Source organism: Candida tropicalis (genome assembly GCF_000006335.3).
Source record: "Candida tropicalis MYA-3404 genomic scaffold supercont3.1, whole genome shotgun sequence".
NCBI classification, from domain to species: domain Eukaryota; kingdom Fungi; phylum Ascomycota; class Pichiomycetes; order Serinales; family Debaryomycetaceae; genus Candida; species Candida tropicalis.
This window is the reverse complement of record NW_003020038.1, coordinates 245,416-267,147: the sequence shown is the minus strand read 5'-3', so window position 1 is coordinate 267,147 and position 21,732 is coordinate 245,416. Positions and strand designations below refer to the sequence as shown.

General features: G+C 32.6%; 10 protein-coding genes across 10 annotated transcripts; 6 read left to right on the top strand and 4 right to left on the bottom strand. All coding sequences in view use genetic code 12, as the record gives it.

Moving 5' to 3' along the window:
- Positions 1 to 34: 34 nt before the first annotated feature.
- HIS4 (trifunctional histidinol dehydrogenase/phosphoribosyl-AMP cyclohydrolase/phosphoribosyl-ATP diphosphatase) lies at positions 35 to 2,557 on the top strand (the record flags this gene model as incomplete). The annotated part of the gene is made up of 1 exon (XM_002545295.1): positions 35 to 2,557. The coding sequence occupies one exon, from the start codon at positions 35 to 37 to the stop codon at positions 2,555 to 2,557; it is 2,523 nt and encodes an 840-aa protein (XP_002545341.1).
- A 500-nt stretch (positions 2,558 to 3,057) lies between these two features.
- On the top strand, positions 3,058 to 6,546 carry CTRG_00121 (translocase; the record flags this gene model as incomplete). The annotated part of the gene is made up of 1 exon (XM_002545294.1): positions 3,058 to 6,546. The coding sequence occupies one exon, from the start codon at positions 3,058 to 3,060 to the stop codon at positions 6,544 to 6,546; it is 3,489 nt and encodes a 1,162-aa protein (XP_002545340.1).
- A 51-nt stretch (positions 6,547 to 6,597) lies between these two features.
- Positions 6,598 to 7,839, bottom strand: CTRG_00120 (Golgi transport complex subunit; the record flags this gene model as incomplete). Its single annotated transcript, XM_002545293.1, has 1 exon — positions 6,598 to 7,839. The coding sequence occupies one exon, from the start codon at positions 7,837 to 7,839 to the stop codon at positions 6,598 to 6,600; it is 1,242 nt and encodes a 413-aa protein (XP_002545339.1).
- A 293-nt stretch (positions 7,840 to 8,132) lies between these two features.
- CTRG_00119 (H(+)-transporting V0 sector ATPase subunit d) lies at positions 8,133 to 9,179 on the top strand (the record flags this gene model as incomplete). Its single annotated transcript, XM_002545292.1, has 1 exon — positions 8,133 to 9,179. The coding sequence occupies one exon, from the start codon at positions 8,133 to 8,135 to the stop codon at positions 9,177 to 9,179; it is 1,047 nt and encodes a 348-aa protein (XP_002545338.1).
- A 68-nt stretch (positions 9,180 to 9,247) lies between these two features.
- On the bottom strand, positions 9,248 to 10,552 carry CTRG_00118 (uncharacterized protein; the record flags this gene model as incomplete). The annotated part of the gene is made up of 1 exon (XM_002545291.1): positions 9,248 to 10,552. The coding sequence occupies one exon, from the start codon at positions 10,550 to 10,552 to the stop codon at positions 9,248 to 9,250; it is 1,305 nt and encodes a 434-aa protein (XP_002545337.1).
- Positions 10,553 to 12,251: 1,699 nt separating this feature from the next.
- On the top strand, positions 12,252 to 15,188 carry CNH1 (Cnh1p; the record flags this gene model as incomplete). The annotated part of the gene is made up of 1 exon (XM_002545290.1): positions 12,252 to 15,188. The coding sequence occupies one exon, from the start codon at positions 12,252 to 12,254 to the stop codon at positions 15,186 to 15,188; it is 2,937 nt and encodes a 978-aa protein (XP_002545336.1).
- Positions 15,189 to 15,362: 174 nt separating this feature from the next.
- Positions 15,363 to 16,418, top strand: CTRG_00116 (uncharacterized protein; the record flags this gene model as incomplete). Its single annotated transcript, XM_002545289.1, has 1 exon — positions 15,363 to 16,418. The coding sequence occupies one exon, from the start codon at positions 15,363 to 15,365 to the stop codon at positions 16,416 to 16,418; it is 1,056 nt and encodes a 351-aa protein (XP_002545335.1).
- Positions 16,419 to 16,610: 192 nt separating this feature from the next.
- Positions 16,611 to 17,303, top strand: CTRG_00115 (gamma-glutamylcyclotransferase; the record flags this gene model as incomplete). The annotated part of the gene is made up of 1 exon (XM_002545288.1): positions 16,611 to 17,303. The coding sequence occupies one exon, from the start codon at positions 16,611 to 16,613 to the stop codon at positions 17,301 to 17,303; it is 693 nt and encodes a 230-aa protein (XP_002545334.1).
- A 121-nt stretch (positions 17,304 to 17,424) lies between these two features.
- Positions 17,425 to 19,950, bottom strand: CTRG_00114 (putative zinc metalloprotease; the record flags this gene model as incomplete). The annotated part of the gene is made up of 1 exon (XM_002545287.1): positions 17,425 to 19,950. The coding sequence occupies one exon, from the start codon at positions 19,948 to 19,950 to the stop codon at positions 17,425 to 17,427; it is 2,526 nt and encodes an 841-aa protein (XP_002545333.1).
- A 420-nt stretch (positions 19,951 to 20,370) lies between these two features.
- CTRG_00113 (uncharacterized protein) lies at positions 20,371 to 21,642 on the bottom strand (the record flags this gene model as incomplete). Its single annotated transcript, XM_002545286.1, has 1 exon — positions 20,371 to 21,642. The coding sequence occupies one exon, from the start codon at positions 21,640 to 21,642 to the stop codon at positions 20,371 to 20,373; it is 1,272 nt and encodes a 423-aa protein (XP_002545332.1).
- Between the last annotated feature and the right edge of the window lie 90 nt (positions 21,643 to 21,732).

Genomic DNA, 21,732 nt, shown 5'->3' with positions numbered 1-21,732 from the left:
CATTACTCTAGAACATTAACCCATTTATACACAAATGAGTTTCCCAGTCTTACCCATAGTATCTTCACCTGAAGATAAGACAACCATTGACGAATTTTCATTAGTCGGACAGATTATTTTCCCAATTGAGAACGTTACTGTCTCAAAACATTTCATCCACCAATTTCCACACGATTTAGATATCTTTGTTGATGCTACTGATAAGGCAAGCTTAGATCAAATTGTTGAATTATTAAATGTTGGTGTGCAAAAAGTATTTGTCAATTCAAATCAATTTAATGAAGCTCTTGAGGCTGGTTTACCAAGCTCTAGATTTGCTGTTTTTGTTGGAGATGAAACCCCAGCTGAAAATTTAGTTACCTCAGATGCTTCCTTTGTGGTTTCGAAACCATTAGATGATTTGAAAAAATACAATAACCATGAAAATAGAACCATTTATATCAAGGCTAAACTCACACAATCCGAAGCTAACAAATTGGCACAAGACTATGTTACAATTGCACATGCAGCAGAATTGACTACCAAGAAAGAAGAAGCTAATAAGATTTCCATTTCATCTTTGTTCGTAAGTACTTTAACTACAGACAGACCAGATGGTTTATACACTACTTTAATCACAACCCCAGCTCCATCATATACTGCTTTGGGTATTGTATATTCATCAAAAGATTCAGTTATTGCAGCCATTGAAGAAAAAGTTGGTGTTTATCAATCACGTAAGCGTAGAGATGAATTATGGTATAAAGGTAAAACCAGTGGAGCTACCCAGAAATTGGTTAAATTATCAAGAGATTGTGATTCTGATGTGATTCAATTTGTTGTTGAACCAAGAACAGGCTATGGCTTCTGTCACCGTGAAGAAAGTTTTACTTGTTTTGGTGATAAACTTTCTGATGCCCCAGCCAGAGGTTTACCAAGATTAGATAGTACTTTACAAGACAGATTTAAGAATGCTCCGGAAGGATCTTATACTAAACGTTTATTTGATGATGAGAAATTGTTAGTTGCCAAATTGAAAGAAGAATTGGATGAATTAATTGAAGCTAAGTCAAAAGAAGAAGTTGCATGGGAATGTGCTGACTTGTTTTATTTTGCCATGGTTTGGTGTATCAAGAATGGTGTTAGTTTGGCTGATGTCGAAAAGAATTTAGATGTCAAATCCTTGAAAGTTTCCAGAAGAAAAGGTGATGCCAAACCACAATACCAAGAAAAACCAGAAGAACCAGTCAACCCAGATTACAAATTAGAAGTTATTAGTGTTGGTGATTCTGCTGGTGTCGAACGTGCCATGACCAGACCAGTTCAAAAAACTTCTGATATTATGAAGTTGGTACTTCCGATTATTGAAAATGTCAAGTCAAATGGTGATAAAGCTTTACTTGAATTGACTGCCAAATTTGATGGTGTTAAATTAGATGCTCCAGTTTTAGAAGCACCATTCCCTGATGATTTAATGAATATTTCTGAAGAAATGAAACAAGCTATTGATTTATCAATTGAAAATATTGAAAAATTCCACAGTGCCCAATTACCAAAAGAAGAAGTCATGACTGTTGAAACTTGTCCTGGTGTCTTTTGTTCTAGATTTGCCAAACCAATTGAAAATGTTGGTTTGTATGTTCCAGGTGGTACTGCTGTTTTACCTTCTACTGCTATGATGTTGGGTGTTCCAGCCAAAGTTGCTGGATGTAAAAACATCATTATTGCCTCTCCTCCTTCTCGTTCAACTGGTAAATTGACTCCAGAAGTTGTATATGTTGCTCATAAATTAGGTGCCAAATGTATTGTGATGGCAGGTGGTGCACAAGCCGTAACTGCCATGGCTTATGGTACCGAAAGTGTTATTAAATGTGACAAGATTTTGGGTCCAGGTAATCAATTTGTCACTGCTGCTAAGATGTATGTTCAAAATGATACCCAAGCTTTATGTTCTATTGATATGCCTGCTGGTCCTTCTGAAGTTTTGGTTATTGCCGATTCAAATGCCGATGCTGATTTCGTTGCTAGTGATTTGCTTTCACAAGCTGAACACGGTATTGATTCCCAAGTCATTCTTATTGGTGTTGGTTTAAGTGAAGAAAAATTGAATGAATTCCAAGCTGCTGTTAAGAAACAAGCTGAAGTATTACCAAGAAAGGATATTGTTGCCAAATGTTTGGCTCACTCTTACGTGTTGTTATCTGAATCTTACGAAGAAGCCTTTGATTTGTCTAACAAATATGCTCCAGAACATTTGATTTTGCAAATTGACAATGCATCTTCTTATGTTCCAGGTTCTGTTGAAAATGCTGGTTCTGTATTTGTCGGTGCTTTATCTCCAGAATCTTGTGGTGATTATTCAAGTGGTACTAACCACACTTTACCAACTTATGGTTATGCAAGACAATATTCAGGTGTTAATACTGCTACTTTCCAAAAATTCATCACATCACAAGATGTCAGCAAAGAAGGTCTTAAGAGTATTGGTAAAGCCGTCATGGCATTAGCAAGAGTTGAAGGCTTAGAAGCTCACAGAAGAGCTGTTGAAGTAAGAATGGAAAAACTTGGCTTAATTTAATGTAAATGCAAGATAAATAATACAATGTATGACTTTTTTTTTTATTTACAGTACGTTTTGACTTTATCGGAGGAGTGATTTCCATATCAATTGTAGGATTTTTCTTTACTGGGGAATATCGATAAAGACGTCTCGCCACTACCACCACCTCTAATGCCAAATATGATCTTAGTTCGCGCGCACGGCACCTGTGATAGCACAAAGACCGGACGCACGACAAGAAAACTGTGGAAGGAAAAACCTCGTGGCGTGTACATGAGATCAAAATCAATGGGCCAAAAACATAAAAAAAAAACAAAATAAGAAAAACGAAAAAATAAACATATACAATTATCAAATAGGGACAACTAAAAAATAAACCACAACAAATCTAATACATAAGACAAATCAACAGTTAATAGACTACATAAAGTCTTTGGATTATTTTTTTTTTTCATTTATTTATTAATAGAACTCATCATTTTGTGTGCCTAACTATACAGTTGATTAAATAAATTGTCATGGAAATACCGTTGCCAGAAAATGGCACCAAAACAATGATTCACATGGGACCTGATAAGACCAATACTGTCGTTTCTTCGGGTACTGAAGATTTTGATGTCACTCTGACTCAAACCACTCCTGAAGATCTTAAAGAGGTACAGTCAAATAATAATCAAGTTGTTCAAACTTTATCCTCAAATCCTCACACAGGTTCTGAAAATTTAGAATCCAATTCCCAACCACAAGTAAAGAGACAACGTTTAGAGTCATTACACAGTAAGTCTTCCAATCAGCAACCTTGGAGTTGTGGAATAATTAATGGATTTTCTGCAAGCAACACACCCGAGCCACAGAAAAGAGAGGTGATTTCATTATCATCATCTGAAGACGAGGCTGAAGATGAAAACGATAATAAGAACCTAAGTTCTAGTGATGATGAGATAGAAGTCTTAGATGAAAATGAAGCAGCAAGAGTTTCATGGAAGAATACATCATTTGAAATGCCATCCCTGTTACAACCCCAGGATAATGTTCAAATTGGAAGTTCAACCTCACATCAAAGAAAATTACCTTCATCAATACCCGTGTCACAAGTATTACCAGTAAAGAATATCCAACCCAAACCTGCAAATATTCAAAAGATGGAACCCCAATTTAACTTTAATCAGTTAAACATGTCTAATGTCAACAACTCAAATTTCAACCAAAATAGACCATACACCATACCTGGAACATTTCCGTCTGAGTCTACTCAACAGAACACTAAGATAGAACCAACAAATAATAATGATATTGAGGTGTTGAACTCGAGGATTGTTCCAACAAACCAGGGAAATACGCCCTTTGCTTTTAATACCCCGGCACCAGTGCCACATGCTGGAGATATGGATGTCAACAGGGAAAAGAAAAGGGAACTCACACAAAGAGAAGGTATGAAAAGATTAGAGATTGTGCAATGGGAAAATCAAAAACAAAAAGTGATTAAGGAAATTTCCGTGGCTAAGTCAGTTTATGATAAGTACAGTCAAATGGCGAGACAATTAGAGCAAGGTATTAGACAAGCTGTTAGTCTTGGAAACCACAATGATGCGGCTAAGTTTAGAGCAGCCATTCAAAAGAACTCAGAGAGAATTAAATCACTGAAACATAAGATCAATAAAGGAACACAATTAGTGATGAAACTTGAACAAGCAATTAGATTGATTCTGAATGAGTTGGCAATGATTTCTAGTAATTTACGTCAATTGGAACATGCGTCAACTGCTGTTTTCAATCCCTATGCTGCACAAATTATGAACGAGACAATACAACGTTTTGTGCCCATGGGACCAAAAGTAGAAGATGTCGAATTGAAAAATTTACTTGACAATATTAGACCCGATGAAGAATCCGAGGAAGGGTTAGATCCAACTCCTGTCGAGTTGGGTGTTTCTTTATTAAAACATCAAAGAATGGGTCTCACCTGGATGAAGCGTATGGAAGCGTCCAAATCTAAAGGAGGGATACTCGCTGATGATATGGGTTTAGGGAAAACCATTCAAACATTGTCATTGATTTTGGCCAATAGTTCCAAAGATGAGGAATGCAAAACTAATCTTATTATTGCACCTGTGTCACTTTTACGTCAATGGGCCGCAGAAATTGAATCTAAAACAAGACCCCAAGTATACAAACATGTGGGTATTTTCCACAGTGACGAGAAGAAAAAGATGCCTCAATTCGAATTGATGAAGAAATATGACATTGTTTTGGTATCTTATACGACATTGGCGCTGGAATGGAAGAGGCATTTTAAAGAAGAACTAGATAATAATAAGAAAGAGAACAGATCTTTTATGCCTAATTCTAGAAGTGGTGGTAAATCGTATTGTTCTCCTTTTTTCGCTAATGATGCCAATTTCTACCGTATCATTTTGGATGAAGCTCAGGCTATTAAGAATAAACTTGGTCTTGCCTCTAGAGCAGTGACATATTTGAAGGCAACCTATAGATTTTGTTTGACTGGTACGCCTATGCAAAACAACATTGAAGAGTTGTATCCAATTATTAGATTTTTAAAGATTCAACCATATTGTGTTGAAGAAAAATTCAAGGCAGATATTTCGGTGCCACTCAAGAACAAAACCAACAATTATGATGAATATGATATGAGAAAGAGTATGAAAAAATTGAGAGCACTTTTAAAAGCAATTCTTCTTCGTAGAACGAAGGACTCATTGATTGATGGGAAACCTATTTTGAACTTGCCAGAAAAACATATCGCGTCTGATTATGTCACACTTGAAAATGAAGAATTGGATTATTACCAAAGTATTGAAGAAGGTATCCAGAAAGTGGCAAGAAAAATGTTGGCTTCTAATATTAGAAATGGTGGTGTTTTGACAATGTTGTTGAGATTAAGACAAGCTTGTTGTCATTCCTACCTAGTTGAAATTGGTCAATATAAGGCAAAGATGAAAAAAGATGATGAGGCTAGTGGAAACTTGAATGTACACTGGCATCAAATGTTGAACAATGTACATAATATCAAGCCAGATATAAAAGCTAAAGTTCTTGAATTGAGTGAGGCATCAACAGCAACATCGTTAATCCAAAGCGAAGATGATACCATTTCATGTCCAGTTTGTTTTGATGCACTTGATTTTGAGTCTTCAATTTTGATTTTTGGCGAATGTGGTCATATGATTTGTAAAACTTGTGGACCTAGTTTTTTCGAAGAACAAGATGATGACGAAAATCTGAAAAATAGAAGTGGTGAATGTAAAGATTGTAAGAAGACAGTAAAGGAACAAAACTTGATGGAATACATTTTATTCAAGAAAATTTATATTGATAACTTGTCAAGTACAGGATTACGTGAATTTTGTCTTGAGCATTATGAGCGTAAGACCAAAAGCAACCAAACATTGATATCAGAATTTGTGAAACGAGATAATGGGTTTGAACCTTCTGCAAAGATTCAAAAATGTATTGAAATAATCCAGGAAATTACTCAAGCCAATTCAAATGAAAAAATCATTGTCTTTTCCCAATTCACAACATTGTTTGATCTTCTTAAATTGGTTTTACATTATCAGAAGATTCCATTTTTACGATATGATGGGACGATGAATATGGAATCAAAGAATACTGTTATTAAGGAGTTTTATAAATCCGATACAAGAGTACTACTTCTTTCCTTGCGTTCAGGTAATGCAGGTTTAACATTGACTTGTGCCAATCATATAATCATCATGGATCCATTTTGGAATCCTTATGTTGAGGATCAAGCTATGGGTAGAGCTCATCGTATTGGTCAAGAACGTGAAGTTCATGTACATAGAGTATTAATTGAAGGTACTGTGGAAAGTCGTATCATGGAATTGCAAGAACATAAGAAGGAATTAATTGGTGAAGCTCTTGATGAAAGTAAGATGAAATCAATTTCTCAATTAGATAGAAGAGAACTTGGTTTCTTGTTTGGTTTGAATGGTTTAACTGAAGATAGACCACAACAAGCAGGTTAGTATTTATCAGTTAGTTGATTCGTGTATTATATATTATTTCTAGTATTTAGTTCATCTATGTTTGATTTTAACTTTTGATAAATTACGTAACCAATCTGATTCGGAGATGAGATTATTTGAAGTAACCAATTCCAGTAATATTATAGGTTCAAAATCTAAATTGAAATTAGATAATGATCGACAAAGATAAATCAATTGTAAAATCAATCCATCAATTGAACTTGCTAAATCAATTTCAGATTCATATGAATCATCTGTATTTTGAGCTTTAATATCAGGTAAATATAATTTAAATTCATTACATAATAATCCAATCAAACTTCTAATAAATTGATTAATTAAAACCACTTGTTGATTATTTTTAAAAATAATATGATAAATAGATAATGAATTAAATATAAATTCACGATAAATTTCAATAAATCTTTTCAAATAAGTCAATTTATTAAATTTAATTAATGGCTTTAAACTTCCAACTTCATTAATTATGAATTTATATCTTGAATTCAAGAAAATCTTAATTAATACTAAATCATTATTTAAATCATTACCATTATTATTATCAAATAATTTATTTAAAATTTGAAAAATTTTTAAAATATGATTTTGCTTTAAATTTGTATTTAAAAGTTTTATTAAACCTTTAATCATAACTTTTAATTCATGATCAATTTTTTGATGGATTTGTTTAAATAAGGAAATTTTAGGATATCTAATCATTAAACTTTGAATATAAATTGATATTTCCAAACTTTCTTGATAATTTCCTTGTAAAATACATAATTTACATAATGTAGGTAATTCCAAAATATCTAACACTGAATCTATCTTATATAATATTGTATTATTAATTGAAATGTTTGATTTAATATTGAATTGTGATACAATTGGTTCAATTTTAAGTTCATTTCCCAAGATTTTTAATAAATTATCTGAATATTGTTGATATTCATTACTTAATTGATGATTAACAAATTGTAAATCATTACTTATATCAATAATTAAATCTCGATTGGAATTAGTCAATGATGATAGTTTGGTATTTATTTGATACTGTGACAGATCTAATTCGGCAATTTCTTCAGTTAATGTCTTTTTACTACTAGCCGAATCTTCAATTGTAGATGGAGTGGTTGAAGTGTAAAATGGATCAGTAGATAATAAATCATCATTTATTAGTAACTCTAGAAGGTAATCCTCGGCATCCTTGTAAAATTCAGGGTTTTGGTCTAATAAATGAACATATTGATCATCAAGACCATCCTTTAATGAATCTAGAAGTAACAGTGACATTGATCTGTGGTGGTAGTACGTAATCTAGTTTTTGACAACACACTTCAAATAATTCCAACTTTCGTAAAATTCTTGTTTTTCTTTTTCTTTTGGGCTTGGTTGTTTTAGCATTTATACACGACTGCCAATTTAAATTTTTGCTCAGTACGATCAAAAAAAGTTGGTGGTGGTGGTGGTATTATCATCAAACGTAATCAAACTGAGCGAAAAACAAAAAAAAAAAAAAACTTCAACTGGATTGTGATTAATTTCACTTGATTTTACAGCCACCAATCAATTATCATTTTTTAACAATGGAAGGACTTTACTTTAATATTGATTATGGGTATATCGAAGGTGTTGTTAGAGGATACAAAAGTGGTCTTTTAACTACCAATCAATACGTCAATTTAACTCAATGTGATAATTTAGAAGATTTGAAATTACAATTATCATCAACTGACTATGGAAATTTTTTGGCCAATTATTCTGGACCTTTAAGTACTAGTGTTATTCAAGACAATTTAACTAAAAAATCATTTCAACAATATCAATACATTCAAAGCCAATCAAGTGGTAAATTAACCAAATTTATGGATTTTATAAGTTATGGTTATATGATTGATAATGTTATTTTAATGATAACTGGTACTTTACATGAAAGAGACAAGCTGGAAATCTTGAGAAAATGTAACCCGTTAGGTTGGTTTGATACTTTACCTACATTATCAATTGCTACTGATATTGAAAGTTTATATCTGACTGTTTTAATTGATACTCCATTGGCTCCATTTTTTAAGAATTGTGTTAGTGCTGATGATTTAGATGATTTAAATATTGAAATTATTAGAAATAGATTATATAAGAATTATTTGGAAGCATTTGTTGAATGGTGTGATCAAAATTTGGATGGACCAGATAAAGAAATTATGGAAAGATTATTAACTTTAGAAGCTGATAAAAGAGTTATTAATATTGCTTTGAATTCTTTAAATAATCCAGATTTGACTCCTGAAGATAAATTATCCTTATTCCCAAATTATGGTAAATTATATCCAACTTATCATATTGAATTATCCCAAGTTGATGATGCTGAACAATTGAAAGCTATTGTTGAACTTGTCGGTGAATATAAGGATGTTTTCAGTGAAACTAATGAACAATTGAAAAGTTTAGGTGATTGGTTCTATTATTTGGAAATGCAATTATGTAGAAATGCATTCACTCAACAATTCACTTTATCTACTATTTATGCTTGGTTGAAATCTAAAGAACAAGAAATTAGAAATATCACTTGGATTGCTGAATGTATTGCTCAAAACCAAAAGAATAGAATTGAAAGCTACATTGCTGTTTATTAAAGAAAATATTGATTATTATTATTATTATATACAAAAAATTAATAAAATTTTTATGCAAATGGTCTATACTATAAAAATAGAGGTACTTCTACTGCACCACCGACATTCCTCACCTCTTCTGTTCGTTTTCTCTTTTTCGATTCCCTAGTTGGCCCTCTATCAGTGGTATCCATAGTAGATGGTACTTCTACTCGTCGAGATTTTTTAAACGAGTTGATAAGTGGTTCTGTTGATGTTGTTGGTAGTAGATTAGGATAATCTTTTCTCTGTAGTGTTGGTTTTGCAGCGAGTGATTGCCTTGGATGTAAACTCTCCTGAAGTTCCTGTTCTTCTTCAGAGTCATTCAATATCCAGCCAATCATAAATTCATCATGATTTAGTTCCATCATGTTGATTGTGATTAAAGTTCCTGAATATTTACTCAAGGGTAGATTCTTACACAATAACTGTATTGAAAAGCAACCATTCAAGTCCTTGAGAATCTTACACTTGGAACTTAGTTTAACAGATCTGAAGACTTTGAAAAATGTGTCAAAATTGAATTGCAGAATAACATAGTTTTTATCAGGACTGTTAATTTCCAACTTCTCAAGTATAGTTTTATCATTGGGGAAAATTAACTTGGATGTTCCTATTGGTCCATTACTTATAAAATTCAAAGTATTCTCCGCAACGTAAATAAACAAATTCTCTGTATTGATCTGATTCAAGTCTTGTAATAAATTTGTCAACACATCACACCTGACCATTAATTCCAAGCATACATGTCCATAGTCAATAAATAAATTATCATCACTGATAGATTCTCCATTTTCTATATAAAATGTGTAAAACTCCAATTTTTCTGACATGTAACTATCTTCAAATTCAATAACCAACGGCGATCCCTCACCATGATAACTAAAATAACATGATACTGACTTTTCAAACTTCAAAGTATTGACGACAGAGACAAAACATTCAGTAATGAGGTTGATATCGACACCTAAAATGATCTCGATTTCATCTTGTTGATCTTCGATGTTATCCGATGAAATATTGTAGTTGTTGAATAACGATGGATCAATGTTGACATGTACATTGAATGTATGATTATAAGTAGAATAAATCGTGATCCCTTTGCTTGATATTCTGATGACTGCTTGGTTATTAATGCTGATCAAACTTTGGAAAACATCAGCTAAATGTGCTATTTGTGTGGTTGCCGCTGAAAATGACACACAAGACAGACTTTCTCTATTTATATGGATTTCATTATTATCCTCCTCCTCATCTGACTGTTGTATAAATAGAGACATGGCAACTATGTTGAAAAAGATAAGTGGTTGTGGTGACTGATCTTTGCAACGCGTCGTGTATTTTTTTTCTCTCATCTAGTTTTTTGTTAAAAAAAATTCTTACAACAAATTATGGTGTTGTCAACTTTATCAAGCCGACGAAATATCTATGAACATCTGGGACAACAATTGGAGGTAAGTTGTATGTAATAACTTTAATTTAGATATGAATAATTGCATCAGTTAAACAAGATTAATACAAAAATAGGAGGTTCCTTGTAATTTTGTGTATATACAGATAAAAGACCAAGTCACGTGACTATTCCAGTAAATACAATTCTAAGGTGCAATTTCCTTTCAGGTTATAAAATGCTACTATTAACCACGTGGGTAATTGCATTAAGTGTACAATCATTCTTTTAATGACTAGGTCAATTGTGAAGTAGATGAATTAGGTCATGCCCCCAGAGGTCATGTGTGCTTATGTAAGCACATAATTAATTTTAATTGCTAAGGTAAATTTTTTTCTTTCTTTTGCCAAGAAAAGCCCACTGGGCAAAGCAAACCAAAAAAAAAACAATGAAAAATCCCATTACGACAAAAGACGTGGTCGTACGGGACATTCCATGATGAAATAACTATCACGAAATTTATTTAACGGAGATAACAATCAAGGGTTGTTATATCCACGTAATTTATTTGTATCATAGTATAATTCTGTGCTATCTAATGCTAATTTATTTGACACACGGCGTGTGCAAGATAAAGCAAGTGAAGGAACAAATTGGAAAAAAATATTATATAAATCAGGGAACTAAAAATTTATTATTAAGAACAGATTCATCAGCAGAGTTATTGATGCCAAGAAGAAGGAGAAGATGAATTTAAGAAAAAGGTTAATAATACATTGGAACAATCCAGGAACCATATTATATATTTTGCAACAATATCATGGCGGTAATAGGGGAAGTATTTCTCGTTGCAATCAATATTCTAGTTAGTGGGTACAAGACCGACGGTTGTTATTCTTCTCAAGACTTAAACTTTCCTGAAATGAATTAAAGAGATCCCTCTGTCTTACAGCCGAGACTCGTATGCCTTTTTCAACGCCAATCAATGTGTTTTCTTTTTATGTAAGTACTCCGTGAAATTTTATCTTACATTACAAAATAATTAAACAACGATAAGGATAGTGGAGAACAAAAAAAAAAAAATTAGCAATAATCTCCATGCTAATGACCCTACATAATGATACTGAAATATTCCCATCGTAGAACAGTTACAAGGCGTAATGCACACGGTGTACCCAGGTTTTAAATGAATTTAATTTCAAGAATTGTCTTACCCATTTTGTGTATATTCATCGTAGACCATATAGCTTTGTATCATCATCTCCACTGGTGTAATTTGTTTTTCTATTTTTTTTTTTTCGTTCTTTCATTCTTCTACTGTAGGGTTTGCTTTCTTTTTATTTTCATTCATTTTTTTTTTCTTTTTTATATACTTTTTTTTTACATTCAATAAAGGGGTCTTTTGTTTTTTTTAGGGTTATTAAGATATTACCACGAAACAACTAAACAAACTCAGTGTTTTACAATACCCATCCCGTTAGATTGATATCACTTCAACTCGAAAATCGAATTATTTACTTGTTTTTATCTTGAAACTCCCAGTGGTTTTCTTTTTTGATTAGATGATCACGAAAAAAAAATAATCAGTGTTAATCCAATATCAATTATAATTAACAATACATCCTTAATATTTACAATAATAATAATAATAACAACAAAACAGTATGGCTTGGAGTCAGTTGGAACTAGAAGCACCGCATGTAGCATACGCATGTGTGGGTATTTTTAGTACCTTGTTTTCTTTGGTGTCCCTTTTTGTTAAGGAAAGATTATATATAGGTGAAGCAACAGTGGCTTCCATTGCAGGATTGATTTTAGGTCCTCATTGTCTAAATTGGTTTGATCCCGTTAGTTGGGGTAATTCGGATTTCATCACTTTGGAAATTTGTCGAATAGTCTTGTGTATTCAAATCGTAGCTGTTGCTGTGGAATTGCCTAAAAAATACATGATGAAACATTGGCTATCGGTATCTATATTTTTATTACCAGTTATGACTTGTGGGTGGTTGATTGTTGGGTTATTCATTTGGTGCTTGATTCCTCATTTTTCCTTTAAAGATGGTTTATTGGTCAGTGCCTGTGTTACAGCAACCGATCCTGTTTTAGCAGCAGCCGTTGTTGGTAAAGGTAAATTTGCAGAAAGAGTTCCAGGCCATTTACGTAACTTATTGTCTGCCGAATCAGGTTGTAACGATGGTATGGCTTTCCCATTTATCTTCCTCTCGTTAAATTTAATTATTCACGCCGGTAATGCAAGAGAAATCGTAAAGGATTGGTTTTTGTTAACTATTCTTTGGGAATGTATATTTGGGTGTGTTTTGGGTGTCGTGATTGGATTTGTTTTACGTAAACTAGTTGCATTTGCCGAAGAACACAATTTGATTGATCGTGAATCATTTTTGGCAATTTTTGTTTTCATTGCTTTCATTTCTGCTGGTGTTGGTTCCATGTTAGGTGTTGACGATTTATTAGTCTCCTTCGCCGCTGGTACTGCCTTTGGTTGGAATGGGGCCTTTGCCAAAAAGACTGAAGAATCGCATGTTTCTACTGTTATTGATTTATTGTTGAATTTGTCATTTTTTGTTTACTTTGGTGCCATTATTCCTTGGCCACAGTTCAACAATGGTGCCATTGGTTTGGATGTCTGGAGATTGATTGTTCTTGCATTTGTGGTTATCTTTTTAAGAAGAGTTCCGGCTGTTGTAGCATTAAAGCCCATAACGCCCGATGTTAAAACATGGAGAGAAGCTTTATTCTGTGGTCATTTTGGTCCTATTGGTGTTGGTGCCATTTTTGCTGCTATTTTGGCGAGAAAAGACTTGGAAGCTCATTATACCACTGAAGAAACTCCGTTGCATCATTTACCTGGAGAGGATTTCCCACATTATCAGTTATTGGCAGCAATCTGGCCAATCGTTTGTTTCATTGTCATCACATCTATTGTTGTTCATGGGTCATCTGTTGCTGTGTTAACATTAGGTAAACGTTTGAACAGAATGGCTATCACCATGTCTTTCACTACCACCATGGGTCAAGAAAGTGGTGGTGGTTCTGGTGGTTGGATGCAAAGATTACAAAAACTTGACCGTACCAGTACTTCATTTTCTTTACAAAGAGTTGACACTGTTGCTCCTGGTGATGAAAAAGAAAAGGATTCGGAAAAGATGCAAAGAGAAGAAACCCTTCCTGAAGGTCCTGAAACTAGTGGCATTAAAGTACGTCCAGCTGGTGGTGCTGCCAGAAGAAAGAAGAAGAAGAAGAGATCAAGGCAACCTAGATTACTTCAGAAGACTTTGTCAAGAGTTGCCACTAGAGATGAAGATGAAAAGAGAGTACGCCCAGAAGCGCAAGTGTTACAATTGGGTGGTAGAGGTCCGACAGAAACATTTGATGATGATCATAAATCTTCAGCTGAATCTAGTCCAGAAATGGCAACCACCAATGAGCTTAAAAATTCGTCTTCATCTTCTGAACATGATAGAGTCGCAAACGAACCAGCTCAACCAGAGTTTGTCATCAGTCCTCCATCGCCATCCATTCATGAACCACAAGTAGAAGAACCAGAACAAATTCCTAAAAAAACCTCAGGGTTGTCCAAATTTGGACAAAGAATGCCAACAAAGGCAGAAAAAGCACCTGTTCCAAAAGTTGCATATCAAGATGGCGATAAAGTTATTATTGAAGATCAGTATGGTGAAGTTATGGAAATCTTGCAATTGTCTCACAAAGATGACATTAAAAAGCTACAAGGATCTAGACCAAGTCTGCCACCAGCTGTTGATACAAGTGCTCGTCAAAGTCAAGATTCAGATAGTATTCATTCTATGGAGTCATTGGAAAGACATCTTACAGAATATTCGAATGCATCCTCAGGTACTGAAAAAGAAGGTGAATCAAGTGATGCAGATCATCTTGGATTATCACCATTACAACAGAAAATTTCTCGTACATTATCACGTCGTTCATTCTACAAGAAAGATGATCCACATAAGCGTAAGGTTTATGCCCATCGTGTTGATAATTTAATTGTTATTGAAAATGAAGATGGGGAAGTCATTAGAAGATACAAAGTTAACAAACATGCTGCAGATCCAGCACAACAAGCAGCCCAATCTAAATCAAGAGCAAGATCTGGATCGCTTATGGGTATGGTTAAATCAATTGTTGGTATGAAATCTGGTAACAGTAATCCTTCTTCTCCAACTGCTACTTCTCCACAAACTAGTGCAACAGCAAATTTTGACTTGGAAAAAGGAAATATGAATAGAGTGTTATTACCACACAATGAAGAAGAATTACATGAACATATGGGCAGTAAATTGGAACACAAATTAGAGGATAAATTGACCAGTATTTTAGAACATGGCCAAGATACAGGAAGTAAGAGTCAGCCAACAAGAAAAGCATCTCCACCACCTCCAGCACATAGAAATAATGCATTTGATGATGAGGAAGAAGAAGAAGAAGAAGAAGATAGTGAATTATCTGAAGATTCAGAAGCCGATGAAGAAGAAACTGAAGTTGAAAAGAGAAGAAGATTACAAGCTTTAGGTAAGTTACCAACAGGTCGTCGTAATAGAGACGATGAAGAAGAATTATAGATTTGTATAGTAGATGATTAGATGTTTATTTCAGTGTAATGGAAATTAATACATGTATAACGTTGATACCCAATCGATAAGCGATAAATTTGATACGTAGTGCGGAAAGAAAAACCTCGGAATGAAACTTTTCATACGTGGGGAAAAAAAAAAAATCTTTTTTGAACAATCAACATGATCATGGCAAATATAACAGAAGTAAAAAATTCGACATTGGGGAAAATTAATTTCTATTACCTTTATCCAATCAGAACAATCATGAATACTTCAGTAACATTACAACCAAATGCTATTAATTCCAATAAACAAATGGAACAAAATTATAAATTAGCATTAAAACAATTTATAAATAAGAATTTCCCAACATCATTCAAATTAATTCATTCATTATTTCAAACATGTTTTCAAGAATATTCAAAAGGAACAATATCAAAAAATTTATTAATTAAAATAATTAATTTATATTTATTAGAAACTGGGGTTTGTTTAAAAGATAATCATTTAAATCAAGTTCAAAATTTAGCTGCATTGAATTCTATTACAAGTAATGAAATTATTAATCGACTTAAATCAATATTTGAAAATTATATACCTTGTGAAATTTTATATAATTATCATTTAATGTTTATTACAAATTCTGATTTATTGATCAATGAAAAATATGAATATTTGACTCAATTACGAAAAGATTATCATCATATAGACGATGATGATAAATATAAAAGGAAATTTATGGATTTAATAATATTTGAGATCTTACCTTCATTTGATGAATTTGAAGAAGCTGAAAGATTAATTGAAGATCCAATAGATTTGAAAAAATTGAAAGAAATTAAGAAATTAAAACAAGATTTAAAAGATAAAGAAAAATTTAAAGCTTTAGAACAAGAAAGATTAATTAAACAAAAAGAGGAAAAAGAATTAGAAATAGCTAAAGAAAAGGCAAAACAACTGAATTTGAAATATAAATCAATTAAAGAAATTCAAAAGAATTATAATGATGAATCAGTTAGAAAATCTACACCTACAACAAGGGATAATAATCAACAATTGAAATCAAAATTGATTTACTTATATGGAATTGTTCAAAAATATTTAAAAGAAAATATTTTGATTCTTTTAATTGTTGCTATTCTTGCCATTGGATCAAGAAAGTATTTAAAAGGTGTTAATTTAAAAGATAAGATAATTGAAACTGTTCAAATGGCATTTAAATTCACTTATGTATAGTGTTATACTGTATAATACAAAAATTGATTATGTAATCGCAGGTATAATTCCGTGATTCACGAGTTTTGTTTCTCTGATATTTTTTACAACCAAATCGACAAATCCGAAGAAGAAGAAGAAAGAAAAAAAAAAGTAGAGACTAAAAAATAAATCAAATCCATTAGTAATCCAGTAATATCAAGCAACAGAAGAATGACTAATCAAAAGGGGATGTGGGTGATAGGATATGGATCCTTAATATTTAAACCACCACCACATGTATCATTTAAAGTAACGGGATATCTTACGGGATTTATAAGAAGATTTTGGCAAAGTTCAATTGATCATAGAGGTACTCCGGAATATCCTGGTAGAGTAGTTACATTAATATCATTAAAAGATCTTCAAAATAATGAAAAATTTCATGATGATTTGCATATGTATGAATTAAAAGAAGATAGTAATAATATAATTATTGATGTTAAAAAGAAAATACATGAATTAAAAGAAGAAGATTTAAAAGTTTATGGAGTTGCTTATTATATAAAACCTGAAAATGTTGATGAAGTTAAAGAATATCTAGATATTAGAGAACAAAATGGATATACTGATCATAAAGTTCCATTTCATATTTTAAATATTGAAAAAAATGAAGTTTCTGATGGTTTAATTGATGATATTCCAAATGATAAAAATGGGAAATATATTGAAAGTATGATTTATATTGGCACTACTGAAAATGAGGCTTTCATTGGTCCGGAATCTTTGGAAGATACTGCTAAAGTAATAAGAACATCAATTGGTCCAAGTGGTAAAAATTCGGAATATTTGATTAATTTAACTGAAGCAATTAAACATTTTGGTATTAGAGATTATTATCTAGAAGATTTATTACAACTTTTATAGATCCAATTATATGTAATTCCTTATATTATAGTATTTAAAGATACATCCTAGTATGCAGTTAATTTTTATTTTTATTATTATTATTATTATTATTATTTCTTTGTTTCTATTGGAGTTCCTCTTAATTCAAGTCGGTGTAACTTATAGATGCAGATTCTAATGTACGAGCTAATTGATCGATTTCGTCTTGTGCCAGAGAGAAATCATTTTGGGAAATATGATTTCTTATAAATGGGAAACTATTCCAATCAAATTCATCAACTTTTTCAGGAGCAATAAATGGAACTCCAAATAATGTATTCTTATATCCAGAACGCTTATGTTGTATTTCACGAGTCAAAAATTGACCATTAAACTCAATCATATTATCATTCCATTTCCATCTGAACATGGTATAAATGGTTGGTTCAATACCACCTGAATCACTAATAAATTGTTTCCAATCTCTAGCCCACTCTTGATATTTATCACTTGCCAGCTTAAGTGAGTTAATAGCTCGTTTCAAACCATCAAAATTCAACGAAGGTTTATTTGGTTGATCTAATTTATCAATTTGTGATTGAGCATATCTTTCCAAATCTCTCTCATAATCTTCCAAACGACGACTAAAATCATGGAAATTAAATGGAATTAACCCACTTTCTGCAGCATTCAACACAATTCTCGATAATAACTCAACTAATTGGGCATGTTTGGCCATTTTTGGATCAATTTGGTTATTCTCAAAATTGTCAAAATTATCAAAACAAGAATTCTTTGGGTATTTGTATCCTTTGAATTTGATTTCCATAGAAGGAATATTGACTAAATTGATAAATGGAATATAATTCTTCATCTCAACAAATTGATTCTTCATGACAATATGATCATTGTTTTGTTTCAACATCAAGTGATATAAATCATCATCCTTACCATCTCCTGTCTTTACTTTATGCATTGCATTGGTAATAATCTCGTTCAAAAATGGACTAGCATTAATGGATAATTCATCACCAGCAACTAAGTCACTTAAATCAACATACATGTAACCTTCCTTACGCAACAGTTCCTTACGATTCTCAATCCATTCTGCAGCACCAGCCAAATTATATTCAGTGGCATCAAATGAAACAAAATATATAGATCTGGAAGGTGACCACTGGTATTTTCTTTGTAATGTAGTGAATATCTTGATCATTTCTAATAAGGCAACTGTTCCAGTGTTACTGCTAATTGTACCATAACATGTGGCATCTCTAGCAGCACCAATAATAATTCCCTTTTCACTTTGTTCTCTACCTTCAACAGAACCTACTACATCCCAAATTTGATGTTTTGGACGATTAGTATTCGTGATTTTCAATTCAAGTCCTGGGGATTCTCCATCACCACTCTTAAACCCATCAAATTCAATACCGCCAGACAATTTCTTTAATAAAACTTCCCCATCTCTCCATGAAATAGGAATGGTAGGAATTTTTGGAGTTGTCTCTGAATTATCCCACGATAATCTTGTAACATATGCATTTTCTGATGACCATCCTGGTGTTAATATATCACCAGGTGACATTCGAGTTAATCCAACATTCTGGTTTTGTATCACATCATCGACATCCTGGCCAGAAATGTGGAATTTAGGAGTGATAAATACAAGAGCTTTGACCTTATGCTCTTGGGCAATATAAACTTTATTTGCTTCTGGTATTTTACCACCATACTTGACAAGAATGATCTTATCAGTTAAATCAATCCCGTTATTGGCTAATCTTTTATAATCATCTATTTCCCCGTAATTTACAAAAACATAATTTCCTTCAATAGGTTCAACGGTGTTCAATGCATTAGGATTAAATGCTAAAAATTCCATTCCTTCACTATGTTGTTCAAATAATTTTGCCTCAAATGAATTGTCCTTAAGTTTTAAATAGGTATCCTTTTTATCTGGGTAATTGGTGAAACTTTGTAATTCATTAAATTCAACATGATGCAATCCATTACTTTTCATAAATTTCTGAATGTATTTTGCCAATGTCAAATCTCCTTTTGTACCCGTTATATGTGGCATGGATGAAAAATACTCTAAATGTTCCTTCATTTCCTTCTCATCTATGAAATGCGGTATAGATTCACTTAATTTATCAATATCATAAAAATGGCCTCTAGTAAATGTTCCCACACTTCCGCCACTTATCGTATCATTATCACTATATTTTGAAATGGCAAATATAAGAGCCATAACAAATGTCACATATAATAAACGTTTCACCACTAATGGATTTCCTAATTTCAAAATGGATCTCTCATATTGCATCTGAAAATATTTATATCCTTCATAAATAGGGTCTATTATTCTTGTCACTGGGCGAATTATTCTCGTATTGAAATTGCTAGCAAATTTCTGTGCTCTATTTAAAAGTCCTGATGATTGTTCTTCATAAATTGGGTCTTCGATTTCAAACTGGTCTATTGAAGGTGTAGGTAGATGGGCAAGATCGCCATCATCATTGCCATCGGTATTGTGATAATTGTTATTGTTGTTGTTGTTTAAATCCAAATCATTATAATCGGGTGGATGTATCGGTAACACTGTCGAAGAAGAGGGTGATGAATAATTATTATCTTGAGTATCTAGTCTTTCGTAGCCACTATGTGAGCTACCTGCAGTCATGATAATAGGTTCAAACTGATATAAATCGTTTTAAAATTGAAATTCCAAAAAAGAAAAGAACACTGAATTTGCTTCTCTATTCTTTTTTTTTCTGTTACTTTGTTTTTACTCTTGTGGTGTTACCCTTTGTTTTTTCTGTCTCGTTTTTTTATTGTGTGTATAAGATTATGAAAACAAGGCAATCGCCTTTGTCTCCCTTTTTCCCTCGTTGTTTGATTTCTTTTTTCTTTTTTTTGTCTGTTGAATAAAGTGAACGCATAGAAAATTCGTGTTAATTATTCGGTAGGGGAGGCGTATCTCGTTTAACAATCTTATTTGGGGCTGTGTAAAAATTTCATACTGTGCACGTGGGAAATGTCACGATTTTACAAATCGGTTGCAAAGAATCGGTTGTAATATTATATATATATATATCCATATCTATAACTTACTAGATTGTTCTATACTACTCTCCTTCAATGCCTTGTATACTTCAGTTTCAAACTTAATATAACTCTCGACATTATATTCGTCCATAAATGGTAACACTTGCACACCATAAAACCCTCCAATACCATTCTGGTAATCAATCCAAAAAAATAAATTGGCAACACCTGACCAATAATTAGTTCCCTTGGGTCTTCCTGATGGCATATCATTCAGTCCATAGGCAGCACCAGTTAATGTCCATCCATCTGCTTTTCTATCTGGATACTCATCTTCATCTAATAAATTATGAGACAATCCAATGAATTCAAATTCCAATTCTTCAGGAATGTGGTTTGTAATTGCGAATTTAACCGTTGATTCTTTAAGTATTCTCTTGTTTGAATCAGGAGAGTATCCATAATTGAGCCAAACTCTAATAAATTTCAAATAATCACCAACAGTACCAAAACACCCTTGTCCACCTAAATCTAAAATTGGATCCAAATTTAATGGAAGTTTCTTCATCAATACAAGTGTCTCGTCATTTTTTCTAAAATGAATCTTAACCAAATCTGATGCATCTTTTTTATGAAATGTACAACTGGTCATTCCAACAGGTTCATATATAACCTTGGATAAGAATTCACCTAATTTCATTCCACTGATTCTTTCAATGACAAATCCTAACCATTCTGTGTTATGACCATAAGCCCAATCAGTACCTGGTTCATGGATCAAAGGGGTTTTCTTGTAAAAGAACTCCATTGGTGGGTTTATCGCATCAATTCTTTCTCCTTTAGTAATCAAAGCAAAATAATCTGGAGAGATAAATCCATAAGAAAATCCAGCAGTATGAGTTATTAAATGTTTAGCTGTTATTGGAGTAGTTGGTTTTGTCAATGGTTTTGTCAATTTACCAGTAGATTTTTCAACCGAGCCAGGTTCTAATACACCAATGTTGGCTATTTCAGGTAAATAATTTGATACAGGGGCATCTAAATCTAATTTCCCTTGTTCATACAATATTAATGCACCCATTACTGTCATTGATTTAGTACATGAAAAAAATGCATAACTATCTTCATTGGTTACTGGATCATTGGTGTTGATTTCCTTGACACCTTTTGAATTCAAATAAACTGTCGAATTTGCATCAGTTACTCCAAGGGTTGCTCCTGGGGCAATTATTTGTGGTGTGGAATCGGGATTAAAAGTTGTGATCTCAGTTAAGATCCCATCAAGGGAGTTGCTTAATTTAGATACCTGATTCTTAGTAAACTTCATATTGCAATTGGTCGTATGTACCAGTTGGTGGTTCTTTTTTTTTTTTCTTCTTTTTCTTCTTCTTCTTCTTTTAAAGTGGAGAGTTATTTC